This window comes from Fomitiporia mediterranea (genome assembly GCF_000271605.1).
Source record: "Fomitiporia mediterranea MF3/22 unplaced genomic scaffold FOMMEscaffold_4, whole genome shotgun sequence".
In the NCBI taxonomy this organism is placed as follows: Eukaryota; Fungi; Basidiomycota; class Agaricomycetes; order Hymenochaetales; family Hymenochaetaceae; genus Fomitiporia; species Fomitiporia mediterranea.
The window spans coordinates 946531-972099 of record NW_006760389.1 but is presented as its reverse complement, the minus strand read 5'-3'; the positions used below and the strand labels follow the sequence as shown (position 1 = coordinate 972099).

The 25569-nt window shown below is 46.4% G+C and overlaps 8 protein-coding genes across 8 annotated transcripts; 4 read left to right on the top strand and 4 right to left on the bottom strand.

Annotated features, from left to right (window-relative positions):
- Positions 1 to 946: 946 nt before the first annotated feature.
- On the bottom strand, positions 947 to 2251 carry FOMMEDRAFT_27108 (uncharacterized protein; the record flags this gene model as incomplete). Its single annotated transcript, XM_007264515.1, has 9 exons — positions 947 to 956; positions 983 to 1099; positions 1150 to 1243; positions 1285 to 1339; positions 1378 to 1509; positions 1599 to 1808; positions 1927 to 2052; positions 2091 to 2143; positions 2194 to 2251. 9 exons carry the CDS (start codon positions 2249 to 2251, stop codon positions 947 to 949), a joined length of 855 nt encoding a protein of 284 aa, XP_007264577.1.
- A 488-nt stretch (positions 2252 to 2739) lies between these two features.
- On the top strand, positions 2740 to 6600 carry FOMMEDRAFT_80215 (RNB-domain-containing protein; the record flags this gene model as incomplete). The annotated part of the gene is made up of 15 exons (XM_007264514.1): positions 2740 to 2836; positions 2899 to 3286; positions 3348 to 3403; positions 3461 to 3619; positions 3671 to 3795; positions 3852 to 4092; positions 4141 to 4743; positions 4802 to 4870; positions 4922 to 5100; positions 5154 to 5260; positions 5311 to 5580; positions 5646 to 5769; positions 5822 to 5990; positions 6050 to 6317; positions 6381 to 6600. The coding sequence occupies 15 exons, from the start codon at positions 2740 to 2742 to the stop codon at positions 6598 to 6600; spliced, it is 3075 nt and encodes a 1024-aa protein (XP_007264576.1).
- Positions 6601 to 6938: 338 nt separating this feature from the next.
- FOMMEDRAFT_153886 (uncharacterized protein) lies at positions 6939 to 8009 on the bottom strand (the record flags this gene model as incomplete). The annotated part of the gene is made up of 3 exons (XM_007264513.1): positions 6939 to 7099; positions 7150 to 7441; positions 7788 to 8009. The coding sequence occupies 3 exons, from the start codon at positions 8007 to 8009 to the stop codon at positions 6939 to 6941; spliced, it is 675 nt and encodes a 224-aa protein (XP_007264575.1).
- A 1070-nt stretch (positions 8010 to 9079) lies between these two features.
- FOMMEDRAFT_104966 (arylalcohol dehydrogenase) lies at positions 9080 to 10433 on the bottom strand. Its single transcript, XM_007264512.1, has 4 exons — positions 10205 to 10433; positions 10071 to 10152; positions 9268 to 10017; positions 9080 to 9214 (listed from the first exon to the last, which is right to left on the bottom strand). The coding sequence occupies exons 1-4, from the start codon at positions 10426 to 10428 to the stop codon at positions 9116 to 9118; spliced, it is 1155 nt and encodes a 384-aa protein (XP_007264574.1). The 5' UTR covers positions 10429 to 10433; the 3' UTR covers positions 9080 to 9115.
- Positions 10434 to 11617: 1184 nt separating this feature from the next.
- On the top strand, positions 11618 to 12859 carry FOMMEDRAFT_18538 (uncharacterized protein). Its single transcript, XM_007264511.1, has 4 exons — positions 11618 to 11744; positions 11801 to 12180; positions 12238 to 12565; positions 12624 to 12859. The coding sequence occupies exons 1-4, from the start codon at positions 11696 to 11698 to the stop codon at positions 12743 to 12745; spliced, it is 879 nt and encodes a 292-aa protein (XP_007264573.1). The 5' UTR covers positions 11618 to 11695; the 3' UTR covers positions 12746 to 12859.
- Positions 12860 to 13098: 239 nt separating this feature from the next.
- Positions 13099 to 19950, bottom strand: FOMMEDRAFT_153883 (uncharacterized protein; the record flags this gene model as incomplete). The annotated part of the gene is made up of 12 exons (XM_007264510.1): positions 13099 to 13218; positions 13280 to 13530; positions 13584 to 13707; positions 13766 to 13905; positions 13973 to 14032; positions 14086 to 14190; positions 14244 to 14385; positions 14443 to 14592; positions 14646 to 14767; positions 14817 to 19220; positions 19287 to 19724; positions 19779 to 19950. 12 exons carry the CDS (start codon positions 19948 to 19950, stop codon positions 13099 to 13101), a joined length of 6228 nt encoding a protein of 2075 aa, XP_007264572.1.
- Positions 19951 to 20375: 425 nt separating this feature from the next.
- FOMMEDRAFT_81345 (Zn-dependent exopeptidase) lies at positions 20376 to 21830 on the top strand (the record flags this gene model as incomplete). Its single annotated transcript, XM_007264509.1, has 6 exons — positions 20376 to 20917; positions 20971 to 21209; positions 21262 to 21364; positions 21414 to 21516; positions 21572 to 21709; positions 21771 to 21830. 6 exons carry the CDS (start codon positions 20376 to 20378, stop codon positions 21828 to 21830), a joined length of 1185 nt encoding a protein of 394 aa, XP_007264571.1.
- A 362-nt stretch (positions 21831 to 22192) lies between these two features.
- On the top strand, positions 22193 to 23499 carry FOMMEDRAFT_166578 (uncharacterized protein; the record flags this gene model as incomplete). Its single annotated transcript, XM_007264508.1, has 3 exons — positions 22193 to 22258; positions 22315 to 23018; positions 23071 to 23499. 3 exons carry the CDS (start codon positions 22193 to 22195, stop codon positions 23459 to 23461), a joined length of 1161 nt encoding a protein of 386 aa, XP_007264570.1. The 3' UTR covers positions 23462 to 23499.
- Between the last annotated feature and the right edge of the window lie 2070 nt (positions 23500 to 25569).

Below are 25569 nucleotides of genomic sequence, written 5' to 3'. Positions count from 1 at the left end.
TTTACACTACAAAGGAATCAGTACTAAACTAAAAGGGGTAATGAATAGAAGAAGGGTGGTAAAAGTTTAAAAGGGTTTAGAAAGTTTAAAATTTAAAAATGTAAAAGGGTCAGGACAAAGAAAAGAGATCAACACAACAGTGAGTACTAATGCTCAAAACATAAGAGAGTTGTAGAGTAGTAATAGGTAGTCTTAATCTAATGTCAGTAACAGTGTAGAAGGGACCCAAAGGCTTAGCAAGGGGACCCAGGCTACAACTATCCTACACAACAGAACTATAGAATGTAAGCACCAGAACATAGTCAGAACTCATAGAACAGGCAGAGAGAGTGAGTGAGACAAGAGTAGAGTATATAGAGTAAGCCTAAGAGTACAGGACTACCTAGAGTAGACAAGATCAAGACTACAGGACTAGTCTGATCTTGTATGCCTATATATACTAAACTACACAAGAGCACTCAGGGAGCATGAGCCACTAAGAATGATAAGCCACAAAGAATGAAAGAAAGGAAAGGTTAAAGATAAAGGTACAAAGAATGAAGGGATGGACAAAGGGTAAGAGACCATAAAATGAACAAAGAATGAAGGGGTGGTCAAAGGAATGGAATGATGAAGTAAGGAAGGGTAGTAGTAAGAGTCAGCACACATATAGTCCATAGACAGTGCCCCTGAGGGACAGAAGTCCTGAGTTCCAGTATGGAAGGGTGCAGAACCCTTGGAACTGAAGGTATGAGAGTGGAGAATCATAACACATACCATACCTGAGTGAGATATGTAAGAGAATTTAGTGCTTGCTAAAGCCCTCTGTATTGCTCTATTGTTTAGACTACAGAGAAGTTCTTCAAAGTCTTTACGATTTCTCCGTTTATTACTTAGTGCGAGCAAGGTATGATAAAAGTTTTCTCCAGAAATGAGCACAAATGTGATCATTCTGGTTACGTCAATTCTACGGTATTCTACAGAACGTTCATGATTTGCTTACACTATTCCCCATATGTCCATTCCGTATGAATATTGCTGTAAACAAAATACCTCGGGAGCCATGTACAGTGGTGTTCCAGTCGGTGCTTTTTTCTCTAGATTGTCTATTCGTATTGCACTGGCCACTGTCATTAACAAAGGATGTAACCGGATTATTTCATGACGTACAAGCCGAAATCTCCTAGCAGAAGTTCATCGTTGGTGAAGGGTGTAGATGTCTGATACGTACGTTTTATAAATAAATTCTGAGGTCTGTTCATGACTAGCAATGAGATTCGTCAAGCATGCCATTATTAGACTTACTTGATGTCTCTGTGGAGAACTCCTTTTGAGTGAATGAAGCTATCGCCGCAACTAGCTGTCTTTTCATGTCATGGCGGATTAGTTTTAGTCTACTTCAAAGAAGGTGTATTGCCTCATATAATGCGCTGCTGCTTTTTCTGTAAATTGTAACGTGTTTATGCAGTTCAGAAGGCGATCGTATAGTTCTCCACCTTCTGCAACTTCGAGAACAATGACCCACAAGATCTTGTTTTCAAAAGCTCCATAGCACGTCAACTTACAGCTACTGTAAACCAGGCGAATGATATGGGCATCATTCAACGAGTGAGACGTACCACATTTCTATGTCTAAGCTCAGAAAGTAGCCGTGCTTCGCGTCGCGTGAAATCCTCAACTAACGCGTCCGTATTATCTTTCCTTCTAGTTTCATTCCCGGGCTTCTTATTATTGATGACTATTTTCGTACCAAATTCTCTTCTCTTTAAAGTTATTTTTGCGGCAAAGTCTTTTTCCACGTTGTCGGGAAAATCACTTCGTTCCACTCGCTATAGATCGCGAATTTATTATCAGTAACTTGTCCCACAGTATATATATTCAAATGATGATGGCGCATATCTTCTAGTGAACTCAAACTTACAGAGGTCGAAAGTTGATATAACTCACCCATACTGTGCTGAAATTTCCCTTGCAAAGCGGTTCATCACCCTTATGTTTCAGCTTAAAGGCACCGCTTGCGTCGTTCAGTGGCATACACCAGCCGGGGTGGGCCTTTGGAGAGTCGGGATTGCTCTGGTCAAATGGGATTAAGTCCCGCAGCAGGTACGAACTTGTGTCCATGCGCCAACAGTCTGAATGCCTAGCTTGTCGAAACTGCACAAGGCTGGTAACCGCTGACAGTTCTAACGGGGATGATGAGGTGAGGGAACACACCTTGCGTGTACGAGCTTTCATTGCTGCTACGCAAGTTCGATATAGCCACTCTGCACATCATGGAAAAAAGCCTACCAGGAAGACAGTAAGCAAAGTTGTTTTGGGAAAAGCAATACGGAGAAAAATGAGGCAGATTATCTTGACTTCTAGATGTTGATAGTCTTCAAGGGCGTCAGATAATTTAAATGTTTTCACTGAACGTACTTTGCCTCTATCTAAAGTGAGCACTTCAAGTTGACCGCGCCACGCATCCCGTCTCACCATGAAGTTCTCCAACCTTGTTACCTCGCCGTTAATCCTGCTGTCAGACAGGCTTTATCTTGGAAGCATAAGGTGCAGGCTTGACATTGTTCGATGTATGGTCCAGGGATTCGAATGCTAAACTTGGTCTTGCATGCCTAATTTGGCTAACCCGAATCATGTGACCCTGAAGATTCTATTGGCCTTGCTTGCTTGAAACTTGACGAAAGGTGTCTATGCACCCTGCATCTCTACTGGTATTGACAACTTTTTGTCATCGATTCTTCGCATCAGCATTGAGGGAACATGGTAGAAATAACAATCCAAAAGCGGTCGAGGAGTGACGCAGCTGAGACACAGAGGAAGTTTTTCAGGAAGACGGCAAAAGGGAAGGTCCTTAAAGGTGCCGTGCATATTACAGTCCTAATCAATGCATGTTATGCGTGATGGTAATGTCGACTGTAGTGTTAAGAGAGAGATATCTACGGGATGATGTTTCTTGTGGCATCGAGGGATGTTCAGCGTGCTCGCTCCTTGTTTCCTCCTCAAGCTTTACCTCGTCGACCAGCCCAGCCCTGCTCCCTTTCTACGGTATCACGGTCCTCGAGCACAGATCATTCGGTAACAAACACTTCGTGCTGCCCGACACGAATGTGTTCCTGCACCAGATGGATCTCTTCGAGTCGTCACTTTTTACCCCGCCAGTTGTGCTCCTTCAGACCGTGTTGGAGGAAGTAAGGCATCGATCGCTGCCACTTTATGCGAGGCTGCAGGCCCTAATCAAGATGGGAGAAGGAGCGGCAGACGGTCAGGGCGGAAAAAGGATTTGGGTGTTTTACAATGAGTTCCGGAGGTATGTTAACTTCACAATTGTCCATGGAGGAATTTTATGTTTACGTTTGAATATCGATCAGAGAGACCGCTGTCATAAGAGAAAATAATGAATCACCGAACGATAGGAATGACCGGAGTGTGTTTCACTATGTTTCAACCTCTCACTAGTCATACTCAAGCATTGTTTGCATAGGTATTCGTAGAGGAGCAGCATGGTATAATGAACATATTGCACAAACGCACCTCCAACGGCGTTCACAGAAGTCGGCAGAACTTCCTTTTGTCATACTGTTCTCGGATGATGCAGAGAATAGAAGAAGGGCGGAGGCGGAGGGCGTTATATGCGCGTCAGGTGAGTTCATTTCAAGTTTTGATGTACTGTGTAAGATTGAAGCCATCGAAGTGCGACAGTACGTTGAAGGCATGAAAGATGCAGATCGGTTACTCGATTTGCTCTCCGCTGCTGGAGAGACGGTAATCGAACCAACGACATCCGCAGCAGCAAGGAGAGGTCCACTTTATCCAGAGGTTTGCTTGTTGCTATGTTGAAACATGTCCCCACAGTTGACGCTGTTTAATAATAGTATTTGCTACAATCTACGCTCCAAGCCGGTATTCGAACTGGTGATCTGCACCAAGGGCACTTCAATCCCGACCCGTTCAATTACCTCGAAGGGAACGTATCTGTACCTGCATTCACCAAACCCGTCCTGTTGATTGGGAGGGAGAACATGAACAGGGCAGTTCAAGGTGATGTGGTTGTCGTGGAAGTATTTGATGAGAAGGATTGGAAGGCACCCGCAGATGCCGTCGTCGACCAAGAATGTAGGGCTCTCTTCCTTCGCCAAGATTGATTAACTAATAGCATGTTAGCAACTCTACGGAATGATGACCCAGACGAATCTGAGGAAGAAGAAGACGTGGATGCAGCACTTGCAGAGGAACAGGAACGCAAAATGCTTTCTCGTGAGGCCAAAGGATCCCAAACCAAACCATCGGCCGAAAAGCAGCCCACAGGACGCATCGTCGGGATCATCAAACGTAATTGGCGTGCATTTGTCTGCCACATTGATCGTGCCTCTCTCGCTTCCGATGCTTCAACGTCTCTTTCCCTCCAATCTGTCTTCGCACAGCCGGTTTCTCGAGCACTTCCGCGCATTCGCATGCGAACGCGTCAGGCACCTTCGTTACTTGGGCAGAAGATCCTCGTGTCTATTGATAGATGGGACGTCAATTCAAGATATCCCGAAGGTCATTTTGTGCGTGCATTGGGTGCAGCGGAGAGTAAAGAAGCGGAGCAGGAGAGTTTATTGTTAGAATACGAGGTGCCCTATCGGCCATTTGGAAAAGCCATTTTAGATTGCTTGCCGAAGGAAGGTGACAGTTGGGTCGTTCCTCCGAAGGACATTTCGTCTCCGGAGTGGAGGGATAGAGAAGACTTGAGGAACTTCGTCATTTGCAGCATCGATCCTCCCGGTATGCTATATCGGAGGAGTTTTTGTTTTTGAAGATTGTTGATTTTGCTGTTGCGCAGGGTGTCAGGATATTGACGATGCACTCCATGCCCGGCAGCTGCCAAATGGCAACATCGAAGCTGGCGTCCGTAAGTTGTTCAGACGATTTTTGCTGAGGAACTTGCTGACCTTCGTTGTAGATATCGCCGACGTCTCGCATTTCGTACTTCCTGACAATCCGATGGACCACGAGGCTGCTTCACGGGGGACGACGGTATATCTCGTTGACAAGCGTATTGACATGCTTCCGTCTCTCTTAGGGACAAATTTGTGTTCTTTGAGGCCTTTCGTTGAAAGGTTGGCCTTCTCGGTCATCTGGGTCTGTTCCTTTGCTTCTGCGGTTCGATTGCAAGTGTTGACATCAACGCGCAGGAAATAACCTCGGAAGCCGAGATCGTAAATGTTCGATTCTCGAAGTCTGTTATTGCATCTAAAGCTGCCTTCACGTACGAGGAGGCGCAATTGCGAAAGGATGATCCGTGAGTGTTCTTCCGCTCGTTGTCGACAGGCGCTGACCATTTCCCACCAGACATCAGCAAGACGAGTTAACAAGTAGTATCCGGCTCCTAAATAGCCTTGCGCGCAAGCTTAGAGCGGGACGAATGGCAGCGGGAGCACTCAATCTCGCATCTCCGGAGGTCAAGATTCACTTAGACAGCTCTGAATCGTCCGACCCGATCGACGTGGAACAAAAGGAACTTCATGAGACAAATAGTCTCGTCGAGGAGTTCATGTTACTTGCGAATATCAGTGTCGCAAAGAGAATTCAAGAGACGTTCCCGCAGACGGCTGTTCTTAGGTAAGTATTAGACATGTCTGCTCTATACGAATCAGGTAATTAATTGATTTACTTCTTTCCAATAGACGGCATTTGCCACCACCGCATACGAATTTCGAGAAGTTGCAGGATATCTTGAAGAAACGGAAAAACATGACGCTCGATGTTTCGAGTTCCGGAGCGCTTGCGGCATCCTTGGATAAATGCATCGTATGTTTCGGTTTCAAATGAGCTATTCCCCAGTGCTAATAATAATGGGCAGGATTCAAATGAGCCCGCTTTTAACACTCTTGTTCGCATTATGGCCACCAGGTGTATGCTTTCTGCAGAGTACTTCTGTTCAGGCAGTGTAGCTCGGGATACTTTCGCGCATTACGGACTTGCTAGTCCTATATATACACATTTCACCAGTCCGATTCGGCGATATGCAGGTAATCGTCTTACCTTTGCTCATATCCCATTACGTCTAATGTAGCGCGTTTCCGATAAGATGTGCTTGCTCACCGTCAACTTGCTGCGGCGATTAACTATGCGCCATTGCATGCGTCATTGCACTCAAAGTCTATCGTTGAGCGTATACTCAATGTTGTGAACCATCGACACCGTATGGCGCAAATGGCAGGTCGTGCAAGCGTGCAATTCTACGTCGGACTTGCATTAAAAGCGCGTGGAATGCGTGACGGGAAAGAGGTAGAAGTGAGCGAAGAAGCGTTCGTAATTCGGACATTCCGCAATGGTTTGGGTGTTTTTGTTTCAAAGTTCGTCTCTTCTCCCAGCCAAGTTTAAATGCAAAACTCACAATGCTTCTGGTATAATAACAGACTCGGTCTTGAAGGCCTCGTAATGTTCAAACGCGAGACCTCCTTTGATGCAGAAAAGTACACCGTCACAATCCCGCATTCCGGGAAAGATGGAAAGGATGTCACAATCTCCGTATTTGACAAAGTCGTTGTACGAATTTCTGTCGAGAAGGATAAAAATACGCAGCGTGGTGGTGTTAAAATGACCTTGATGGAGCCAGTGGATTCGTCGGGTTTATGATTTAATTTAACAGTTATGAAAGATCTCATTGTATTCAAAACGTTGCATGACAAGAGCGAGGCGGCTACAGCAAAACTATGAAGGTTCGCGTTATTCCTACGACTCTTGTAAGAAAACTATGCTTATTAAGAGTTGTTCGACGGCTTGGATGGCTGTCCTTGTGGCTATTTATCCTCGTGGGCCGTGCTGGCAAGTAATCCTGTTCCGGCGTTCGTTCCATCTCCCTATATGACTTGTCAGGACAGGTGAACTATATGCAGAAAAGGAAACAACTGACAAACATGTTGAGGGGGAAACCGGGATCGAACGGAAGTATACTTTCAAGGTATTGAATTTGTTCATCGGAGAGCAATTGAGAGGGCCCCGATATTCGCCATTAGATACTCAACTTTTCGGCCACCGATAATTGGGAATACATATGGCGTCTTCTGCATCACGTACGCTATTGCAACGGCGGTGATGTGCTTTGCTCCCGCCTTGTTCGCGACTTTCTCAAGCGCTGCACATTACTTCCTCTCATTCTCGTTGCGCTTCCAGTCAGGCGTGAACCAATTGCGTCCGTTCTCGCCGGAGGCTTCTCGTTCAGCTTCTTCCTTGTCTGTGCGCAGCCTGCCACCCCATTGCGCAAGGGCGAGTCCGCACTAACGAGACATAGAGATATGTCACACTCTAAGCTACGTTGCATGATGTTCCATGCGCCTTGATAGATGGAGAATGGTGTCTTCCTGCTTGCCTTGGCGTACTGGTTCACATAAGAGACGAGCCAGGCAGGCGTGTCAGAAATGCCAAGATAGAGTACCTTTCCTGCAGTGACGAGGTGATGCAAGTTATCGATAACTTCCTCAACAGAAGTATTGCAATCTCACCCGTGAACATTAAGGATGTCAATGTAATGTGTAATGTGTTTCTTTCGGCTACCTTCGATGCTTGTTTTGAGACATTTGGTATTGTTTCCCACATGATTAGCTTTGATTTTGATATCGTCACCACGATTATAGAATGAGGTGTATTGAGGCTGAAGGAATTAGTTTGCACACTCGTATGTACTAACCCGTTTTTACTTGCCTTCGTAGCAATTATGAGCTGTTCTCGAATGCCTCTCTTCTCAGCCCATTCTCTGATGAACATTTCAGAAGTCTCGACTCGACTTGGAAATCAATGACTATCAGTATGGTTTAATCTCTTACTAATTGCTCGCGGTGTCGATGAAGTTCCCTCTTCTCATTATGGGCGTCGAGAAGCTTGACGGAGATTTCTTTGTCCATCGCACCAATGGCACCACTTATCGCCAATGTTCGCTCTAAATTGGAGCGGAAAGACACGCACGGCTGGGCGAAGGGAGGGGGGAGCACACGATAGCGCCCATGAGGCGTGGGAGGTAGAGGAGGGGCCTGGAAAAGTTGAGACATTCTAGAGTCGACAAAGCAGAAGAGTTCCCAGTACTGAAAAGACTAGAGAAAAGTATCCTGATTTTATACCATTAAATTAGTTTTCGACTGTACAGTGAAGTTACCACTTAACCATCCTGAATAGGAACCAATGCCTTATTTTGGGAACATGAATCGAAGACACCGGTTCCGAACGTTCAGAACCAAAGTGTTGACCGTGCCAGAGTGGATGCATGTCAGACATGTCTAGTCGGCAGAAGGAGCTTGACCTGAAGGAGTGTTGTGTCCTTGCATGAACTTGCCTGCCTAAGCCCGGTAGTAAATTATTGTGAGGATCGAGGCGTGGTCATATTCCTAATGGGCCGAAGACTCTCAAAGAATGCATGCCGACGCGCCAAAACATGGAATTCAAATGTTCTTCTCCGAGCGACAAACAGCAGCATAATCAATCGTGCAAAGAAACATCCGTTCTGTTGTTAATGAAGGAGACCAAGTGGGAGTCCATGAATTGTTTATTGGCAAGGACACGGTGGATGCAGTTCCGCACTCTCGTGCACAACCATCATTGCAAAAAATAAATCAATTCAGCCTTTAAGCGTCAGATAAGCCAGATGATACTACCAGGCTAGAAGAATAGCTGGGGTGAAAGGACGCACAAAGACCAGGCTTGTCATCTCAACCCGAGTGCACAACTTCTGATCCTTGGACAGTCCGTAGTATGGAAGGATGAGCTCTGTAGGTTAAAGAGTTAATTGTATTGAATACCTCGTGATTTAACACGCTGATGCGCTGCTCTCTCGTTGAGAATACAAGGCGACTCGGACACGGTAGACCGTAGTTCTATATTTGAGCGAGTTTGTGTTATTACGTCTACGGTCTATTGCATAACGATAGTGACACGTGACTTCCAAATGTTGGGATATCAGCCTTATAAATTTAATACTGCGCAATTCTCCTTGTCCAAATGCGATCAAAAGCAAAAGAAGGCTACCATTGACTCGCTTTATCTAGAGTCGGCGTCAATGAAATAGCTCCCGGATATTCCTTTCGTAGAACAGACTCTCATAGTCTTCACAACTGACAAGACTAAGGTGAATTTCTCGTGCTACATAATGTACACATCAAGTTCAACCGAGATTTGCTGGTCGGATAGGCTGTCTCGGAGGTACTCTGTCTTCCTTTCCAGCATCCGCGGTTAAGTGTTCCAGAACGCGTGTTCCATCTCCCTAAAGAGCTAGATCAGAAATGTGAAGGAACTGCAAAGGGAACGGTTACGAACAAAGATCCTCTGGGGGAAGCCAAGATCAAACGGAATTATGCTCTCGAGGTAGCTAATCTGCTCGTCAGAAAGCGAGATTTTAAGAGCTTCGATGTTCGCCATCAGGTGCTCGATCTTGCGCCCGCCTATGATAGGAAATACGAATGTCGTTTTCTGCATAACATACGCTATGGCTACAGCAGTGATGTGTTCCGTGCCTATTTCCTTTGCAACTTTCTCGAGTGCCGCGCTCATTTTCTTTTCGTCTTCGTTTCTCATCCAGCCTTCAGGCGCATACCACGTCCGACCCCCTTCACCCGAGTCTAACCTCCTCTTCTCTTCTGCATCCGTGCGTAGGCGACCAGCCGACAATACATTCCAAGGCGCGAGAGCAAGACCACACGTCCGTGCCATGGGAATAATGTCACGCTCAAAGCTACGGTCCATTACATTCCATGCACCTTGATAAATCACGAATGGTGTTTTGCCGTTGGCTTTGGCGTATTGATTTGCGTAGGAGACGATCCAAGCTGGCGTGTCAGATATACCGAGGTATAGAACCTTACCCGCGACGACAAGATGATGCAGATTGTCCATGACTTCTTCGATGGAAGTATTGAAATCCCACCAATGAACATACATAATGTCGATGTAGTGAGTCCGAAGCTTCTTGAGACTGGCTTCTACACTGATCTTGAGACTCTTTGCATTATTGCCCATGTAGTTGATTTTGATTTTGATGTCATCGCCGCGCTTAAAGAGTGTGGAGTACTGTTTTCAAGACGTTAATTTTTCTGTGCACGTGCCTGAGTTATGATCCACACCTTTGTTGCAATCACAAGCTGATCTCGGATACCGCGTTTTTCGGCCCATTCTCCAATGAATATCTCGGACGATTCTTCCTGGCTATGAGACAAATCAGTCCAGTGAAAGCCTTCAAACAGATTGAAGCCTTTACTAAGCATTGGCGGTGTCGATAAAGTTTCCTCCGGCTTCATAATATGCGTCTAGGAGATTGAAAGATGACTCCTTGTCCATTGCTCCCATGCCGACTTTGGCCCACTCGTCTCCGATGCTCATGCCTCCGAGTATGAGTGGTGAGACACGTATTCCGGCCAACGGTGACAGTACTCGATAACGACCAAGCGGTGTGGGAGGCGGAGGAGCAGGTGCAAAGGACATCTTGCAGCTCTAGCGTTGTTTCGGGGAGACGAAGCTTAGAGGGAAGGTTCGTTTGGGCGATCGTCTTTTATAGCCCATCCGCTCGGCAATGAATCTCAGACCTTTAGTCGACATTACGAGGGTTGACAAACAATGAATGACAAGTGGCTCGCATACGTCTCCCCTCGGCACGCATGAAACAGGTTAAATCGCAGTTCTGTTCTTCTTTAATTCCAGGCTTAGAACACTTTATTGTGCCAAGCGCTGCCACTCCCTCATATTTGGTCCTCTCGCGCAAGTGGCCTGCTGGGCAGAGAATAAAATATTTACTGCAGGCATTTCGGGATTAGACGGTAGATGCCAGACCGCTGCAGGGAAGCGCAAGTCCAGCAGAAACGATAAGAGCAGTTGAGTGTCTCGAATCACCGGAGTAGAGAACCAAATGGAGGAACTGCAACTGCACCAATCCATTTTTGTAATGTAATACCTGGCTGCTCAGCGCTCATCATGAAATGCACGACCAGATTGACGAATGTTCAGATTACCACGACCACTGTTGGATGATATAGTTTACAAACAACAAAGACTGATGACGGGCCAAGTTTGCCGTTCGCCGACGGGATGACGTAGACAAGCGACTCTGACCAGCCGAATAATCTCTTGAATCTTGATGCTGGATGGGTAACACATCAACGAAGAATACGAGAAGTCCACAGACAAAGCGGCCCCGAGTCGGATATTCTGGTCATGATATTGCTGAGTAGTGTGCCAAGGTATAGACAATATTTTAATATCTTGAAAATTAGGTTTGCGCAAGATATACAGACTGTTGAATCTGCCAGACGGTCGCACATTGCACAAGCAGTATTGAAGCACGTTTTGGTCATGTGAGACGCTGTAGCTGGCCGATACGGCGAAAAGGTACTGGAAAAAGGATTCAGTTCGATAAAAATTTCAAATTAAAAAGAAAAAGTATAGGGTAACTGGGTTGCGGCATCTGGATTTTACTTTTTAGTTCACATACCAGGACACGTCAATAAATGTAAATAACGCGCAGCGGCGGCGAGCACACGCGTCGAACGGCCTGATCAGCTTCTCAAGTTCTATCCCGTCATCTTTCCCTCCCCCTATGAAATCTGACCAGAATCGGAAGGAATGAGGAAGCCTCGAGGCCCATCGAATATGCCCTACTTCACACCTTCTGCAGAGTATGACCATCGTCTTACTAGTACCACGTCTGACAATCTGAGTTTCTGGGCTTCTCATTGAACCAATATATGCTGTAAAAATGACTACAGACAGCATTCGCTCTCATTCTCCAGACTCGCGGATGGAAAGTATGGATTTTCTCCTGGTATGTATATTCTTTAATGAAAACCGTGCTTTGTCGTAGGTATGAATCCTCGCCCGAATCGTATCCCATCGCAGCAACCTCGCAACGATCGAACGAAAGACGAGACGTCTTCCAATCCGAAGAGAGACTTTAAGCCACCTCAAAATGTGCAAGCGACGAATTTCCAAACTGTCAAATACCGTATGCCAATAAGTGGGACATATGTAATCGATCCAGGCCTCGAGATGCCTGCCGATCTCATCGTAGACAATCCTACGAAGAAGTCCAACCTTACTCTTGAATGTGGAAGGGGAAGTATCGCCGCTGATATTTGGCTTGTGACGGAAAGTATGTCTCAGCTAGGCATCAGGAATGATGCGAGAAGGGCAGTGATAGACGTCCATTGCAAATCGTGGTTAGGTAAAGTCGACGTTCAGCTGGTGTGTAACTCTTCTTCGGATAGTCACAGGAAATTGTCTGATGATGAATTACATTAGTTCAATACCTCCGTTTACCCGTTCACACTATCAGCTTCATCTAATGGTGGTGACATCAACATCGCACTCCCTTCGGACTTCGTGGGACCGGTAACGCTCAGCACCGGCTCAATTTACGATAATCTACGTTTGAGTTCTTTTACTCCATTCGCACCATCTGCAGAACGCGAATCAAGCTCGGGAACGTCCGGCCACTCTGAAGTACGAACGGTCCCATTTAGCACGTCATTCGAATTTTCCGACGCCGTGAAAGCTCGTCTCGTAACCTTTTCAGAAACTGGCAGTGCAAGGACTTGTTTCATCGGCAACTACAGGTCTGCTGGATACAGTAGGTCATACTCTTATATTAACATGCAAGCATAATAATGTGCATGTATGACATATAGCGAGCAGGAAAAATTGGTCTGGATCGATTGTCGACATTCAAAGCTCGTTTGGAAGTTTGAAGATAAGCTTTGTTGGTGAACGTCAAGTTATGGGGCAAGCAGGTGGTTGTATGGTCATGTAGAGCAAGAGATCTCATGAAATATGTTGCAGTGCCTTGAAATCTGTCTGCGATTTTGTTCGTAATGTTTCTTTGTCATGCCTGCTATTGTGGAACTGGAATGAGACCTGTTTTCCATCTCGTTATGACTTAACGTTTACGAAGTGACGACTGGCTGTATGTTAACAGTTTTAGCAGCGGCAAGAATCTGCCATATCAAATTGGATATAGAATGTAGTGCGTGTCGAATATGAGCAGGCATGAATAAACTCATCAATCATATAAGCACTCAGAGGCGAGGTTACGCCTTGACTCGAGGATTTTGAAAGCAAATACAATGCAAGACAGATAATCAAATACAAAGCCGGACATAATCTTCACTCCCGTCTATCATCAGGTGAGGGTGCACCCGTCGCCACTGCTTCTCGTAAGCACCGACTCATAATTTCCAAATATGTTTGGCTCGATCGCCAACTCCTTCCCGCGAGCTCTTCGCTCTGTGGAGTCAAAACATTAGCCTGGTTCCGATTTCGATCGCAGAGATATGCGGACACATACAAGCTCAATTCCATCTACCTTCTCAAGAATTTTTGTTAAGAAAGCAGAGGCTTCCGAGCGGAATGATTGCACGTCAGGCATAGAAAGGAAACGAAGCGTTGAGGTTTTGAGATGCGCCTGTGATGCTGATAACGATGGTTGGGGATTGCTGAATGGGCGTTGTCGGTCAAACGTGGACCCTGACGGAGCTTGACCGGACGCATAGTAACATAGATGCCTCCAGAGAAGATGAAGAAGAATTTCAACAGTTGCTGTGATGTAAACTGTTAAACTTTGTACAAGCCTCAAGTACAGCAGACCTTACACAAGATGCTTTCGACCTGCGCCCTTCTGGATGCAATTGATCGTTCGAGAATCCTACAAACAAATGCTCGACGTTGATTGATATCAAGCTTGCGCAGGACATCGGGTTCTACATCGTCGACAAGCTGCAGGAAAATCGTTCAGACATATTGATATATAGTCAAGAAGCGACTTGAAATATACCTCTTCGATCCGGTCAACCCGAATGTGATCTCGACGTTCCAGCTCCGATGCCGCGTCTACTATCTCTTGCATCGTCCCGAGTAATTCGTCGCAAATATTATCTAGGAAATCAATCGCGTCTTTGAGACTCGGCAATGCCACTTGAAAGAGAAACAATTATTAACTTGAAACGAAAAATAAAATAGTCCCAGTACGTGCCTGCTACACCAGATGTTCGCTCATCGCGGGGTGTTAACGTGGGTGAAAGGACGACGATTAGTTCAGCATCTGTGGGTTGTTATGAATTGAAAAACAGTCGTTCCGATGATCTGATACCCTACCTAAGATACTACTTGCCACTGATAAATAGTTCACGGTTGATCTTCGCAGGCTCTGGGTTACTTGACGAACCCGGTGATCAAACTTCGAGCCTTCAACCCCGTACTCTTCATATATGGGTCAGTTCAACACACGATAAATGAATATTGCAGGAACATACCAGAGCCACGCATATTGGACTCAATCGCTTCAGTTTCATCAGAAGGCCGAACCAAGCTCAACCATCTCCCGCTACCAAGTATTCTCGCTGCCACGGCGAGGATTGCATTGTGCAAGCTCCCGAAACCAGAGTTCGTCGCAACCTTAACGTTGCATGATTATATTAGAAATTTGACATTCAACAGAACTCCAATACTTACGAAGTCGGTCTGCGGGACAGACGGCACGACCAGAGCACAAAGAGAAATTATCAAATCCAACTCTTGAATCGACGAAAGAGCGAATAGCGATGCATCTTGCTTGAGCATGATTACCAGCGTATCTCTGTGACTATGAATAAAGTCAAGAATCTAGGATTGAATGGTTATTAGTACAGGTTACAAGCAAGAATAAAAAAGTCTACCTGTTTCGATACCACTGCATGTTTGGAGCCCAGAGTGGCAACTAACCCAGTGGCTAGCTGTAAGGCTGGGACGAAAAGTTGGTGATATCGACTCAGTGTAGATGGCAGGAAGCTGTCATGATCTGTGCATTGTTCAGCCTTAGATGTCGTTCTTCGATTTAGTGTACATACCAAGTGCCGAGTCGCCCGGTTCCGGTCTTGAATCCAAGAAATCGACATGTGAGAGAACAGGAAGAATCCGACTCTCCAGAAGCCTTTCGGAGCCTTGCCGACTCTGCGAAAGCCGGATGAAGAATGTCACCTTTGTTTCGTATACGTAAAGAGGATTAAGATCATCTGGTTCTGGTTGTAAAACATCCTGCAAAGTGGAATTTGCTTCCCCAATGCTGTGCACGAAATTTGACAGTAGGCCATATCGATCAAGCGTATTGAAGATGCTATTTCTGGAGTCGAGGTGCGACATTCTCGTTAGTGATTCAAGTAACGTGAATGCTATGGTCTTCCAAACTTCAGTCCCGTCTATTGCATCCTTTGAGATCGTCGTTATGAGGCGCTCCATGACAGGCTTGATAACAGCGAAGCAATTGGCTTCAAGAGATGTAGAGTGCCCATTGGCGTGCCGGACGTCACTCCCCAACAATGATAGTGAAGACGTTAGATTCGATAAGGACGCCTCTCGGGACAAACCGATATGCTTGGGCGGCGCAGGATTACCAGGCAAAGGAGCAGCCAGATGAACGAAGTTAATCAGGGCAGCGTAAAGATTTCCTCGCACAAGGTCACCTCTATGACTCTCAAGTATACAATCCAGAATATGACGCAATAATGCGGCCATCCGTTCAACAGGCAAGGCACTTGATTCCATTGAGTCGGATGCGGACAGCAATTGCACCTGCTTACGCTCTTCTCTGAGTTTTGTGACAAGAAGGAGCAGGGATTCGGCGAGAAGCGTAGCGGACGATTCAGGAAGGGCGTTGTTGTGGATCGCTGGAGGGACTACATGCAACAGGTCGAAGAGGATATTCTCTCGCTGATCATGCGAGATACGATTGAAGCACTTAGTAAGTACCACGTCTAGAAGTTTTTTCCACGATTCATATCCCAGTCCGAGAGCAAACTGGACTTCACGTCGGTTATTCTCGACGACGCAGCTTTCCAGAACATATTTAGTTTCCGCGTCCAGTTGTGCGCTGTGGAGGGCATTGACGACCTGGCCTTGACGCACCAGCACTCTACGAGCGTTGCTTAGAAGCTCAAACAGTGCGGCGCGATCAACAACTTCACAGCCACTTTCATCCGTACGGATGCAGGATTGAAGGTTTAGTGCCCCATAAAATTGGAGGTCGACAGGCGTGACGGTGACACTGTCATACCACTCAAATTCAAGCGACTGGAATATTTCAATTATTCGTATACGTGATTGGCCAACGTCATTGAATGGCTGGAACATGTCGTGTTCCCAGTCGGTCTCCGGCCCATGATACGTCTCAGTAGTTCCAAAAAGTAGATCGAGAAGCTCCTTTACGCGCTGATTCTGCCCTTTGTTCGTCAAAACATGCAATTCCAGTGAAACAAGGTCAAGCAACCAAGAATGTAATTGTAGAAAAGCTTTTGCCGATGTGCATGTTGTCACTACACGGGAACCATCGTTGTATGCCACCTCGATGACTGGCGCTCGATTGTCAGTAGGCGCATGTACAGCCATTGCAGCCAGGTGACGGGCGAAGAAGTCTTCCCGTGTCCGCAAGTAAAGCATCATCGGTGCACTCGTCCGTGGATGTTCACAAAGCTGGTATACGAGTTTGTACAACCTCTCGGCAAGGACAGGCTGAGACTCGAACAAAGGTGTCTTTGCATCGTAGCGTTCTCTGTCCCTGCTCTTCTCGGTTAAGCGAGGTATCCCTCGGTTCAAAAGCTTCAGAATGACATGCAAGCATAGTTCCCTCGAGCCCAGTGCGTGCGGATCTTGAACCTGACCGTCTGGTGAGGTCTTTCCAAACAATAAGAGAAAAGCGAGTGAAGAAGATTTGCTGCGTTTTGTGCCACGAAGTAATAAGTCCAGGATCGCCAATTGAATAGCTTGAGCAAATAAGTCCTGCTCTCCCTCTAAATCCGGTGCTCCAGCGCCTGTCCAGAGATCCGCCCATTCCTCAGCATCACTGGCGTCATCCGTGCTATCGTTTCCTAGTAAATCTACGAAGCCATCGAGTATGATCGTAGATTCTTGGCTTCGTTCAATGAGAGAGGCGATGCTTTGGAAAGACGGCGACTGGGACAAGGAGGACAAAATCTTTACGGCCATGTACTTGATCTCCGAGTTCGTCAAGCAGGTCGCGTATGACCCGATGGCAGGGATGGATCTGCGGTCAAGTGAGAGGCCCTGGCCGATCCGGGAAAGGAAGCTCTGAGAAACTCGTGTACCTGCAATGACGATATCATCAAAGTCCGAAACAGCGGGTACGAGGTGGTCAAGGAAGAGATCCTCGATTTCGAGCACTCTGTCCGCAATTCGAAGTACTCGTAAAATGACGTTGATAAAACGCGATGTTATGGGTTGCCGCGGCAGTTCTTCGGCACCTTCTACGACATACGTGAGCAAAGTTGTTCGAAGCTGCGTTTCGGAGAGCATGCGGCTAAGAACATCAAATCCTGGGTGATGCACAAGGGGAGTAAGGACCTCTGGACCCTTGATAGTGTACTCCTCCGCCAAGCCTGGTAGCGACTCCAAATCGTAGCTTGCAAGGCATCTTTCGAGGAAACAGAAGGAGAGGTCGGCCATTTTCCATGAATCCGAAATGGCCAAGAATTCACGTCGAGGGAGCTTGGCCAGTACATTGTCCACCACGAAGCTAACGTAAGGTCCGATTCCAAGTGTTCGATATGGCTGCCCAAAATTTTCGGGAACAGTGTTTACAGGCTCGGGTTCAGTAACTCTGTTCTTAAGGGGCACACGCTTCGGAGTGTGGATCAAGGTGCATAAAAGTTCGAGGAATGCGATGGTCGCTGGATAAACTCGGTGAACAGACTCCACCTCCTCAAGCTCAACTTCGACTCCTTTGGATGCAAAACCCCCACCTCGTACGTTGATGACCTCAAGCCGTTCCATCTGCGCCCACACATTCTTGCAGATGTCTACGCCTTGCATGCCTGCACCTGGGTGACAGAATGCTGAGAGTGTTTCGAAGATAGCACCCTTGAGCTCAAGTGGGACACCGAGCGGAATGAGCGAAACTAAGCAGCTGATTGTGCGATACTGAGGGTGCGTTGCGATAGCAATGCGTGCTTGTACAGAGTGTTCCGCAACAGCGGCAGTGAATTTGAGGAATGCGAGTCCCAAAAGCACATCTGTAGGTGCGATTTGTAATTGAGCAGGTGCCACGCCGTGCTGAGGACGTTGATTTGTGCCTAGTGCAGACCAGCTTTCCAGCTCGCCGAAGATGCTTCTCCATGTGAAGACAGTTGCTGCTTCATATCGCCTACTGTCCAGCCCAACGCCATGAACGACATCCAGAGATCCCATTGCCATAAAGTTGTACGCGCATTCAGCACAGGCAACTCCAGTAGAGAGACCAGCAAGCATATCGAATACGCAGATAATAAGGTCCGGTTCGCGTACTTCAACTGCCCATCTAAGGAAGGATGGTAGTCTACCAGTCTCTGCTTCTGTGACCTCGTAATATTCGGGGAAATCCGAACGTGGGGCGCCTCCCCAGAATTGAATTGCGCTATCTTCGGGCAACACAGAATAAAGTTGACCGAGCAGTTGGAAGAGGATCGCAATATCGTTCCGTGGTGGAGAGGTCTCCACACTAGGCTCAGTTGGCCTATACCCACTCCGTGCATGCCTATCCGCCCGTGGTCGAAACTGGTCTTCCTGCTTGTGTTTGACCTTGCGAAGCTCTGCTGGCGCATGCGTAAGAAGTGATCGCAGTAGCAGCTCAATCTCATGAAGTAAGTTCCCCTTGAACTCATTGGACATTGATCCGTTCGCCTCGTTCGCCTCTCCTATTGCGGTGCCGGGAGCGATACTATTTGTAAGAAGTTGGCTTGACACGCTACGGTCCGCATTCAATTGAGAGACGATGCGCAACAGGAAAGAAAAGGCGTCGGCTTGAATAGCGTTAAACACCTGCATGGTCAAATCCTCATTCCTAAACCCCTCCACATGTTCCAGAGATGTGTCTCGATACCGCACTTCTGCTAGAAACAATGTCCATTTGAGGCTCACGGCAGCTTTTAGCGACGTGTCCTTCCATTCCGTAGTGGGAGCAAGTTTCGCTTTAACAAAAGATACGACGGCAGCATCCTTGGTGATTGATATTCGCAGCTGCGCACTTCGCGATTCACGTTGAGAATGTGACAAGTCGAGCGAAGCGAAGAAAGCTGAAAGAATGTAAAGCGCCATTTCACTCTTAGGATTGTTTATAAGCCATTCCAGGACCTGACACAGTTCAGCTGATGCGAGGTACCCTGATCTCGCAATAAAGTAAAATGCAATAGCGAGATTGCGTCGTTCGTAGAGAAGAGACTCCAAACGAGCCTGGAGTATCGGTTGTCCAAGGTTGGCATTACCAGCTAAAAGACAAGAGTGAGTATTTTTGGAAACAATTAGATTATCTGCAAGATAAGAACTCAGTCTACCTTGTGGTCCCGGGATATTGGTTGTCGAGACTGCATTAGTGACCGCAATTCTCGCAGCTGCAATCGCCGTGTCCAAGTTGACGATTTCCACAAAAATACGGTGCGTAATCGAGCCATGTCCCGCAGTTTCGATGAGTTGTCGTCTAACGAAGTCGTTAAGGAGGGCATGAATGGGCAATGCAACTGGCTCTTCAGCTTTTGCCGCAGTTTCAAACACAAAACGCAGACAATCTGCAAGTTCGCGTCGTAGCTGATGGTATGCAAGAACGGACTGTTCAACAGCTTCGACTTTATCGATCGTCGGGTTCTTGGAAAGCACATAGTGCAGGACGGCAGCAACAAAGCGTTCCGAACAATTCACTTGCTGAGAAATGAATGCGACATGGCGAGCAAATTCGGCGTTAACTGAGAGCGATCGGCCATCCACTGTCACCTTTCCTATTGGACATGGTTATACAACGCTGGCGGCTGAGAAGTACAAGTAAAGCGTACCAGACTCAATCTCTCGTTGCTCCTCAGCGTTCCTCGGACCAAAGTCAAAGACGTTCAGAAGACGCTTTTTGTTAGACGAGAGTTCGTCAAACAGTTCTTGTTCTCCATCCTGAGAATCACCGCCAGTGAGCGTCGAGATAAGTATTGAACGCAACGACGAAATCGACTCCATGGTTTGCGCAGCGTGGCTGCGGTGGATGTCTGCCGTCGTCGTTGTTCACGTTCAAAAGTCAAGACGCGCCTCTCGCGCTTGTCCCGAATTCACGAGTACTCCATCACGTGATCTTCTCTAAGTATTCAACACTCACGCTATCTTTCTTGCCTCTTGCACGCGAAACGACAACAGCGACAGCAGAGGACAACGCCTTCTCTATCATCCGAATGATGGCACTGAACAGTATGCAGCTTGCCATTGTCGACAGTTTGCTTCCATCCAACTCTTGCTTTGCTCAGGGGTACCTTGGAACATATGGAAATCACAGCCTTTATCTCCCCTCTGTTCAGTGCGCGTACGAGAGCACAGCAGCTCTGGGAATGGATGCTGGGGACTTTATTGATGTTCCGAAGGACGCGACAACCTTGTACTGGATCGGCGAAATGGCTTTGGAAGAACAGCTTCTGCAAGAACTGAGGTCGTCCAACGCTTGGGGTTACTTGGACACCGCCCTCTCAGATGGTAGAGCCGTAGAGGATGGTCAGCAAATTTTTACAGAATCCCGCTATCGTGTTCTCTACCGGAGTCCATCTGCTTCCTTAATTGCGCTTCGAGGCCGCGTCTCTGAAGACTTTGCCATTGATACCATTCTCTCACGATATCACAAGGCCTACGCTATCAATCACCCACCTGCACCGCTTGTGCCAGTCCCTTCGAAAGATGTTGCTCGCGTACGCTCAATACTCAAAGGGCTACAGTATAACAAGACGGTTGCACGCCTTGTAGATAGCCTTTCCATTGTGCAAATGCACAAGGATATAACTTGGCTCACAGGCGAAGCGCCAGAGAGCAATATCGAAAGTCGGCATTCGTTCCACCCTGACGCTCGGAAGGCTGCGCACTGGATTGTGGAGCAAATAGAGAGCACCGGGGCAGATTGCAGACTACGTAACTTCCTCCCGGGTTTCACTCCTAATATTATCTGGTATGTATTTATTCCTCCTCGAATAATTCTAGTATTTCTAACTCCGTCTCTAGTCGATATGACGGTTCAGAAAATACCGACGCACTCGTTCTCCTGAGTGCGCACTACGACTCCCGTGGCTCCTTCGGAAATACACGCGCTCCTGGAGGCGATGATGATGGGTCAGGAACTACGTCGATCCTAGCTATGGCTCGCGCAATTGGACAGTCCGGGATTACTTTCAAATCAAATGTCGAATTGTGTCTATTTGCCGGAGAAGAGCAGGGTTTGCTGGGTTCGAGAGCGTATGCCCGTGAGTTCTCTCCCATTCACACTTAATTTCCTTGCTGAAATAGATATTGCAGGAGAACTGAGGGAAGTGAACGCAGACATCACGCTAATGATACAAGCCGATATGCTTGCATATCACAAACCCGGAGAACCTCCACAGCTGGGTCTTCCTGATTTGTGCGCGCTTTCATCCCGAAAATTCTTAATTCGTCTAACCCTCAGTTAGGATTGGCACACCAGAAGTCGCACAACTTGTTTCCAATATCTCTGCACTCTACAGCCCAGAGTTGGAAGTTGGTTTCACGCCCGCATGCTGCAGTGACCATCAGGTATGAAAATGTGTATCCTTTTTTTGCGTATAGTGGGCTCATGACGAGTTTGCAGTCCTTCCACGAGCAAGGTTTCGCCGCAACGCAAGTCTTTGAACGCGCAGGCCCGATTGCAGACCCAATGTACCACAACTCTGGTGATCTCAGCCAGCGTGAGGGATACGATTTCAGACAGCTAAAGAGCATTGTGAAAGTACAGGTAAGTACATCATGAAGTTCTTACTGATTTCAAGGTCTGACATTTCGGATGATAGTTCGCCACTCTTCTGCACGCCGCTGGCTTTGATGAACCTAACTACATTACGTCTGATTGAGTTATGTGTTTATGATCAATAATTACCAACCAGAGACTACTAGAATCACTTTGCTGAGCTGCTTTTGTCATATACATATTTCAATAGGGACGGAATTAAATGACACAGATTTCTGAATCTAAGTACTGCTATCTATTTCGAATTCGGGAAAATTATCGTTTTATTGTGCGTTGTTATCGTCTATTTACGCGTTTATATTTATCACGTGACTATTTATGACTAATATTAGACTCGATCATGCTTGGGACTCGCGTTGAACGCGTTCAGCACTTTCAGTTTCACTCCTCCATGCATCCTTTGTCTACCCTGAATCATTCATAGAATCCATACATGTATTAAGAAAATCGAACCCGCACCTACTTATGCCCGACACAAATGTAAAGCCGAAACGCCCTCCTATATCTGCGTTTGGTGAGGGAACCGTCTCAGTGGGTTGAATCCGCCAATTACTTAATCTTAAGTACTCATTCGTATTCTTTATCAGAAACGAACGCGAACTGGCGCTCATGAGAAGCCCAAACACACAGACGGAAAATTAACTAAAGCCAAATCAATAGCATCTGCTATCCGTTCTTCCGAAGATGCGTTTCGTGTGAAGCCTGTGTCTTCAGCTATGGGTGGACCGAAACCTCAGCGTCTATCCGGATTACCGCTGAATCCGAAGGAAGCCATGTCCACTTTCAAAAGGACTACAGGAACTGTAACACCTGCGGAGGATTTAGGACGTCCGAAAGCCACCTTACAAGGACCGCGACGACTACCGTTACCAGAGTCAGACACGGATTTCGCACAACCACGCAAGAAAGCACGAATCGTACCTCCAGTAGTTCATATCGAGAATCAGAATGGCATAACCACCCCATTAGTCAACCGCATCCGTCCACCAGACTTACGATCAATGTCATCGGATGTGGCAACACCCGGACGCAAGGTTGTTCCTTTTCACGCTCTGCAAGTTCCAAGTCTCGACGAAGCATCGGGCGAAACGCCGTCATCATTAAAGCCTTTACCAGCACCGAATTTCGACTTGGGAGGTCGAAGTAAGGGCAAGCTCTCCGCAATGAAAGCCTTAGAGCCGCCGATACTGGACTTGCCTGAAGAAGAGCCGAGCGACGAACATGTGGAATTGCAGAGAGGATTGCTTGTGAGCCCGGAAAAGGGAGAAAAGAGGCGAAATCGATTCGTCCGGTGAGTTACTTGTCTTTTCCAGTCCCATCAGCATGTTTTTGACTCTCGCTAGGAATGGGCTAGCTGAACGTGCACAGACTCTCATCAACCGTTCGTCGACCGCATTGACTCTTTGGAAGAAGGACATCGAACCCTTTGCATCACACTCCGAACGACTTCAAGCTGACCTACGTCTTCGCGTGAAGAGCATTATCCATGTTTCTCGGAACGCGAACTTGCACTCTCGTAATGCTGGTGCTATTCGCTCTGTCCTTGCGATATGCGCCGCACTAGATGGCCTCGAGTGCACTACTCTGTTCTCATCCTGCCACAACGATCATGATTCGAGATCACTGAAAGAGGGTTCTGAAGTCCTTGTTTGGAAGCCATGGCAAGAGACTGCTCATCCTCGTACACTTTTCTGCTCCCGATTCCTTGCGCTTCCCTCCTCAGGCTTTCCTTAAGCGCTTTGTACTGCTTTGCATCCACATATCATGTACACAATACCCATCAACCAAAATCTAATTTCGGACGCTGCAGCAATCTATGTACTATTCTCTACTCAATGCCGGATTCACATTTGTTACAATGATAGACTGTAATTTGCCATGGCCGCAGATAGCAGCCGAAGTCGGAGGCAAGGACCGAGCAGGGCGTAGGAAGCAAGGTGCCTACACCACTACGTAAGTGATCCTTGTGATGTACGTTTCTAATTGTGATGTCCTCGGCCAGATAAAAGCATATGTAACAAATGTATCAGGATCAGGAAAGGACTCCTCCCTTTCCCTTTATGTCTAGACCTCCGACTTTCTGACGTCATGTTACGAAGGCAACTGCTTGCAAAGCTGTACGTTGGAAGAGAACATTTTGCCACACGCGCATATGCATTGTCGTTCCTACGGTACTTTGCACGCTGTGCAGGATCGTTACACCATAGTAGGTACCAAAGAACCGCCTAGTCACATAGCTTCTATGCAGCGAAGCGTACTTTCCTTACTTTATTCATATCTTGAAAGGAAGACTATGGATCACGGATTTCGAGGAAAATATGGAAACTTCATTCGCCTTTCATAACCCACTTTTCCCTTCTCTTCTGTTATGTATTAATACATCATGCTACCTTTGACAGGCTCTTTCTCTATCTTCGCTTTTTTGCTCTTGCAATGTTTCATGTTACGTCAATTAACGGACGGTCGTCGCGCCAGTGTCTCTCACGCCCACTCAATGAAGTTCAAAACAAGAAGTCCGTATTCCCGAGGTGATTCCTGATGACTATTTCCAAAAGTAATAGTACAAAGTTAGCTTGTTTCATAGATTCTCTGATTCTGTCTCCATGATGTGCTGCAAAGTGCTAAAACAGTATAATTATAAAGTGAAGTTTGCTTTCTGCAGACAGGATAAGAACGAGTTCTCCTGTGTAAAGACCCCTGACATAACCTAATTACTATTTTGCGGCACTGCACGTCATTACAGCACATTGGTTTCTACTATAATGTCGGACAGCACAACAACAGGTATGAAGCAGACTTCTTTTCTGTTATAATGATAAACTGACATCACATGAAACGAAATGCTAAGGCGGATATATATACCAGAGCCTCGCAGGTCTTGTTCGAGCGTTAACAATTTTCTCAGGGCAAGGTAGTAGAGGAAATCAACTTACTCTGGAGCAAAAGAGAGAGAAGGTGCCTGAGCTAAGAGCAGCAATCAATCACTTCCTTCAAGAAATCCAGCGAAGACAGGGAGCAGGAGAGGGGGTGTATGACCCTGCATTCTGGAATAATGTTCCACAATGGCTTGAAGGAATCGACCAAAAACAGGATGCAGAGGAGCATACAGCAGCTATTATGTCACTTAATAAGGAAGCAACAAATAAATTTATCTATGAAACAGAAATGCAGTTGAAAGTTCATCGGGTTAGAATGCAGACAACGGAAGAGCAACGCTGGCAAAGACAACTCAACAAATTGGAAAAGAATCGAGACAAATATTCTCTGTACAAAGAATAGAAGGATTTCCAAGAACAAGATTAGGTTAATAATAATTCTATTACAGCTTGTAGTTTCTCTGTTGGAAATAAAGTATGACATCAATACATAAGCCAGTATATGGTGATAGAGCACTATGATTAACAAACTATATCACACATAATATCATTAACATGGCTATGCTTGTATAGCCAAAGTTCACTCTTGAATCTATTGAGTACATTGTTAGTATAGAAAAAAGCATCAGACATTATACCTTGAGACTACCAATCATAGTATACAATTCTGCTTTTCAAATTGAGCCTAATTACATTTGTTAGACTATTTTTGCAAATGCAAGTTAAATATTAGGAACTGCATATTATGAGATAGTGCCTAGTTTATATAGCACTTTGATAGGAGGTGGCTAATGATCTAAAAAGATACATATTAAGTCCAGGCAAAATCACTGTGGAAAGGAAGAGATACTAATTGTGATGTTTGGATACATGGAAGTTGAGTTGCAAGAGTTCCACCATGGAGAGGCCTCAGCTAACTAAAGAATGTATTGAGGAGTCAAATTTATGTCCTGTTAGAGGGGCATC

What these genes read in the sequence shown, in the direction of transcription:
- FOMMEDRAFT_104966 (XM_007264512.1), bottom strand. Translation starts at nt 10,428, where the DNA reads ATGTCCTTTGCACCTGCTCCTCCGCCTCCCACACCGCTTGGTCGTTAT. An exon ending in ATCGACACCGCCAATGCTTA is followed by an intron (nt 10,153 to 10,204) that starts GTAAAGGCTTCA and finishes TTTGTCTCATAG; the next exon opens with CCAGGAAGAATCGTCCGAGA. An exon ending in GCTTCCCCCAGAGGATCTTT is followed by an intron (nt 9,215 to 9,267) that starts GTTCGTAACCGT and finishes CTAGCTCTTTAG; the next exon opens with GGAGATGGAACACGCGTTCT.
- FOMMEDRAFT_18538 (XM_007264511.1), top strand. Translation starts at nt 11,696, where the DNA reads ATGACTACAGACAGCATTCGCTCTCATTCTCCAGACTCGCGGATGGAA. An exon ending in TCCAGACTCGCGGATGGAAA is followed by an intron (nt 11,745 to 11,800) that starts GTATGGATTTTC and finishes GCTTTGTCGTAG; the next exon opens with GTATGAATCCTCGCCCGAAT. An exon ending in CTACAGGTCTGCTGGATACA is followed by an intron (nt 12,566 to 12,623) that starts GTAGGTCATACT and finishes TATGACATATAG; the next exon opens with CGAGCAGGAAAAATTGGTCT.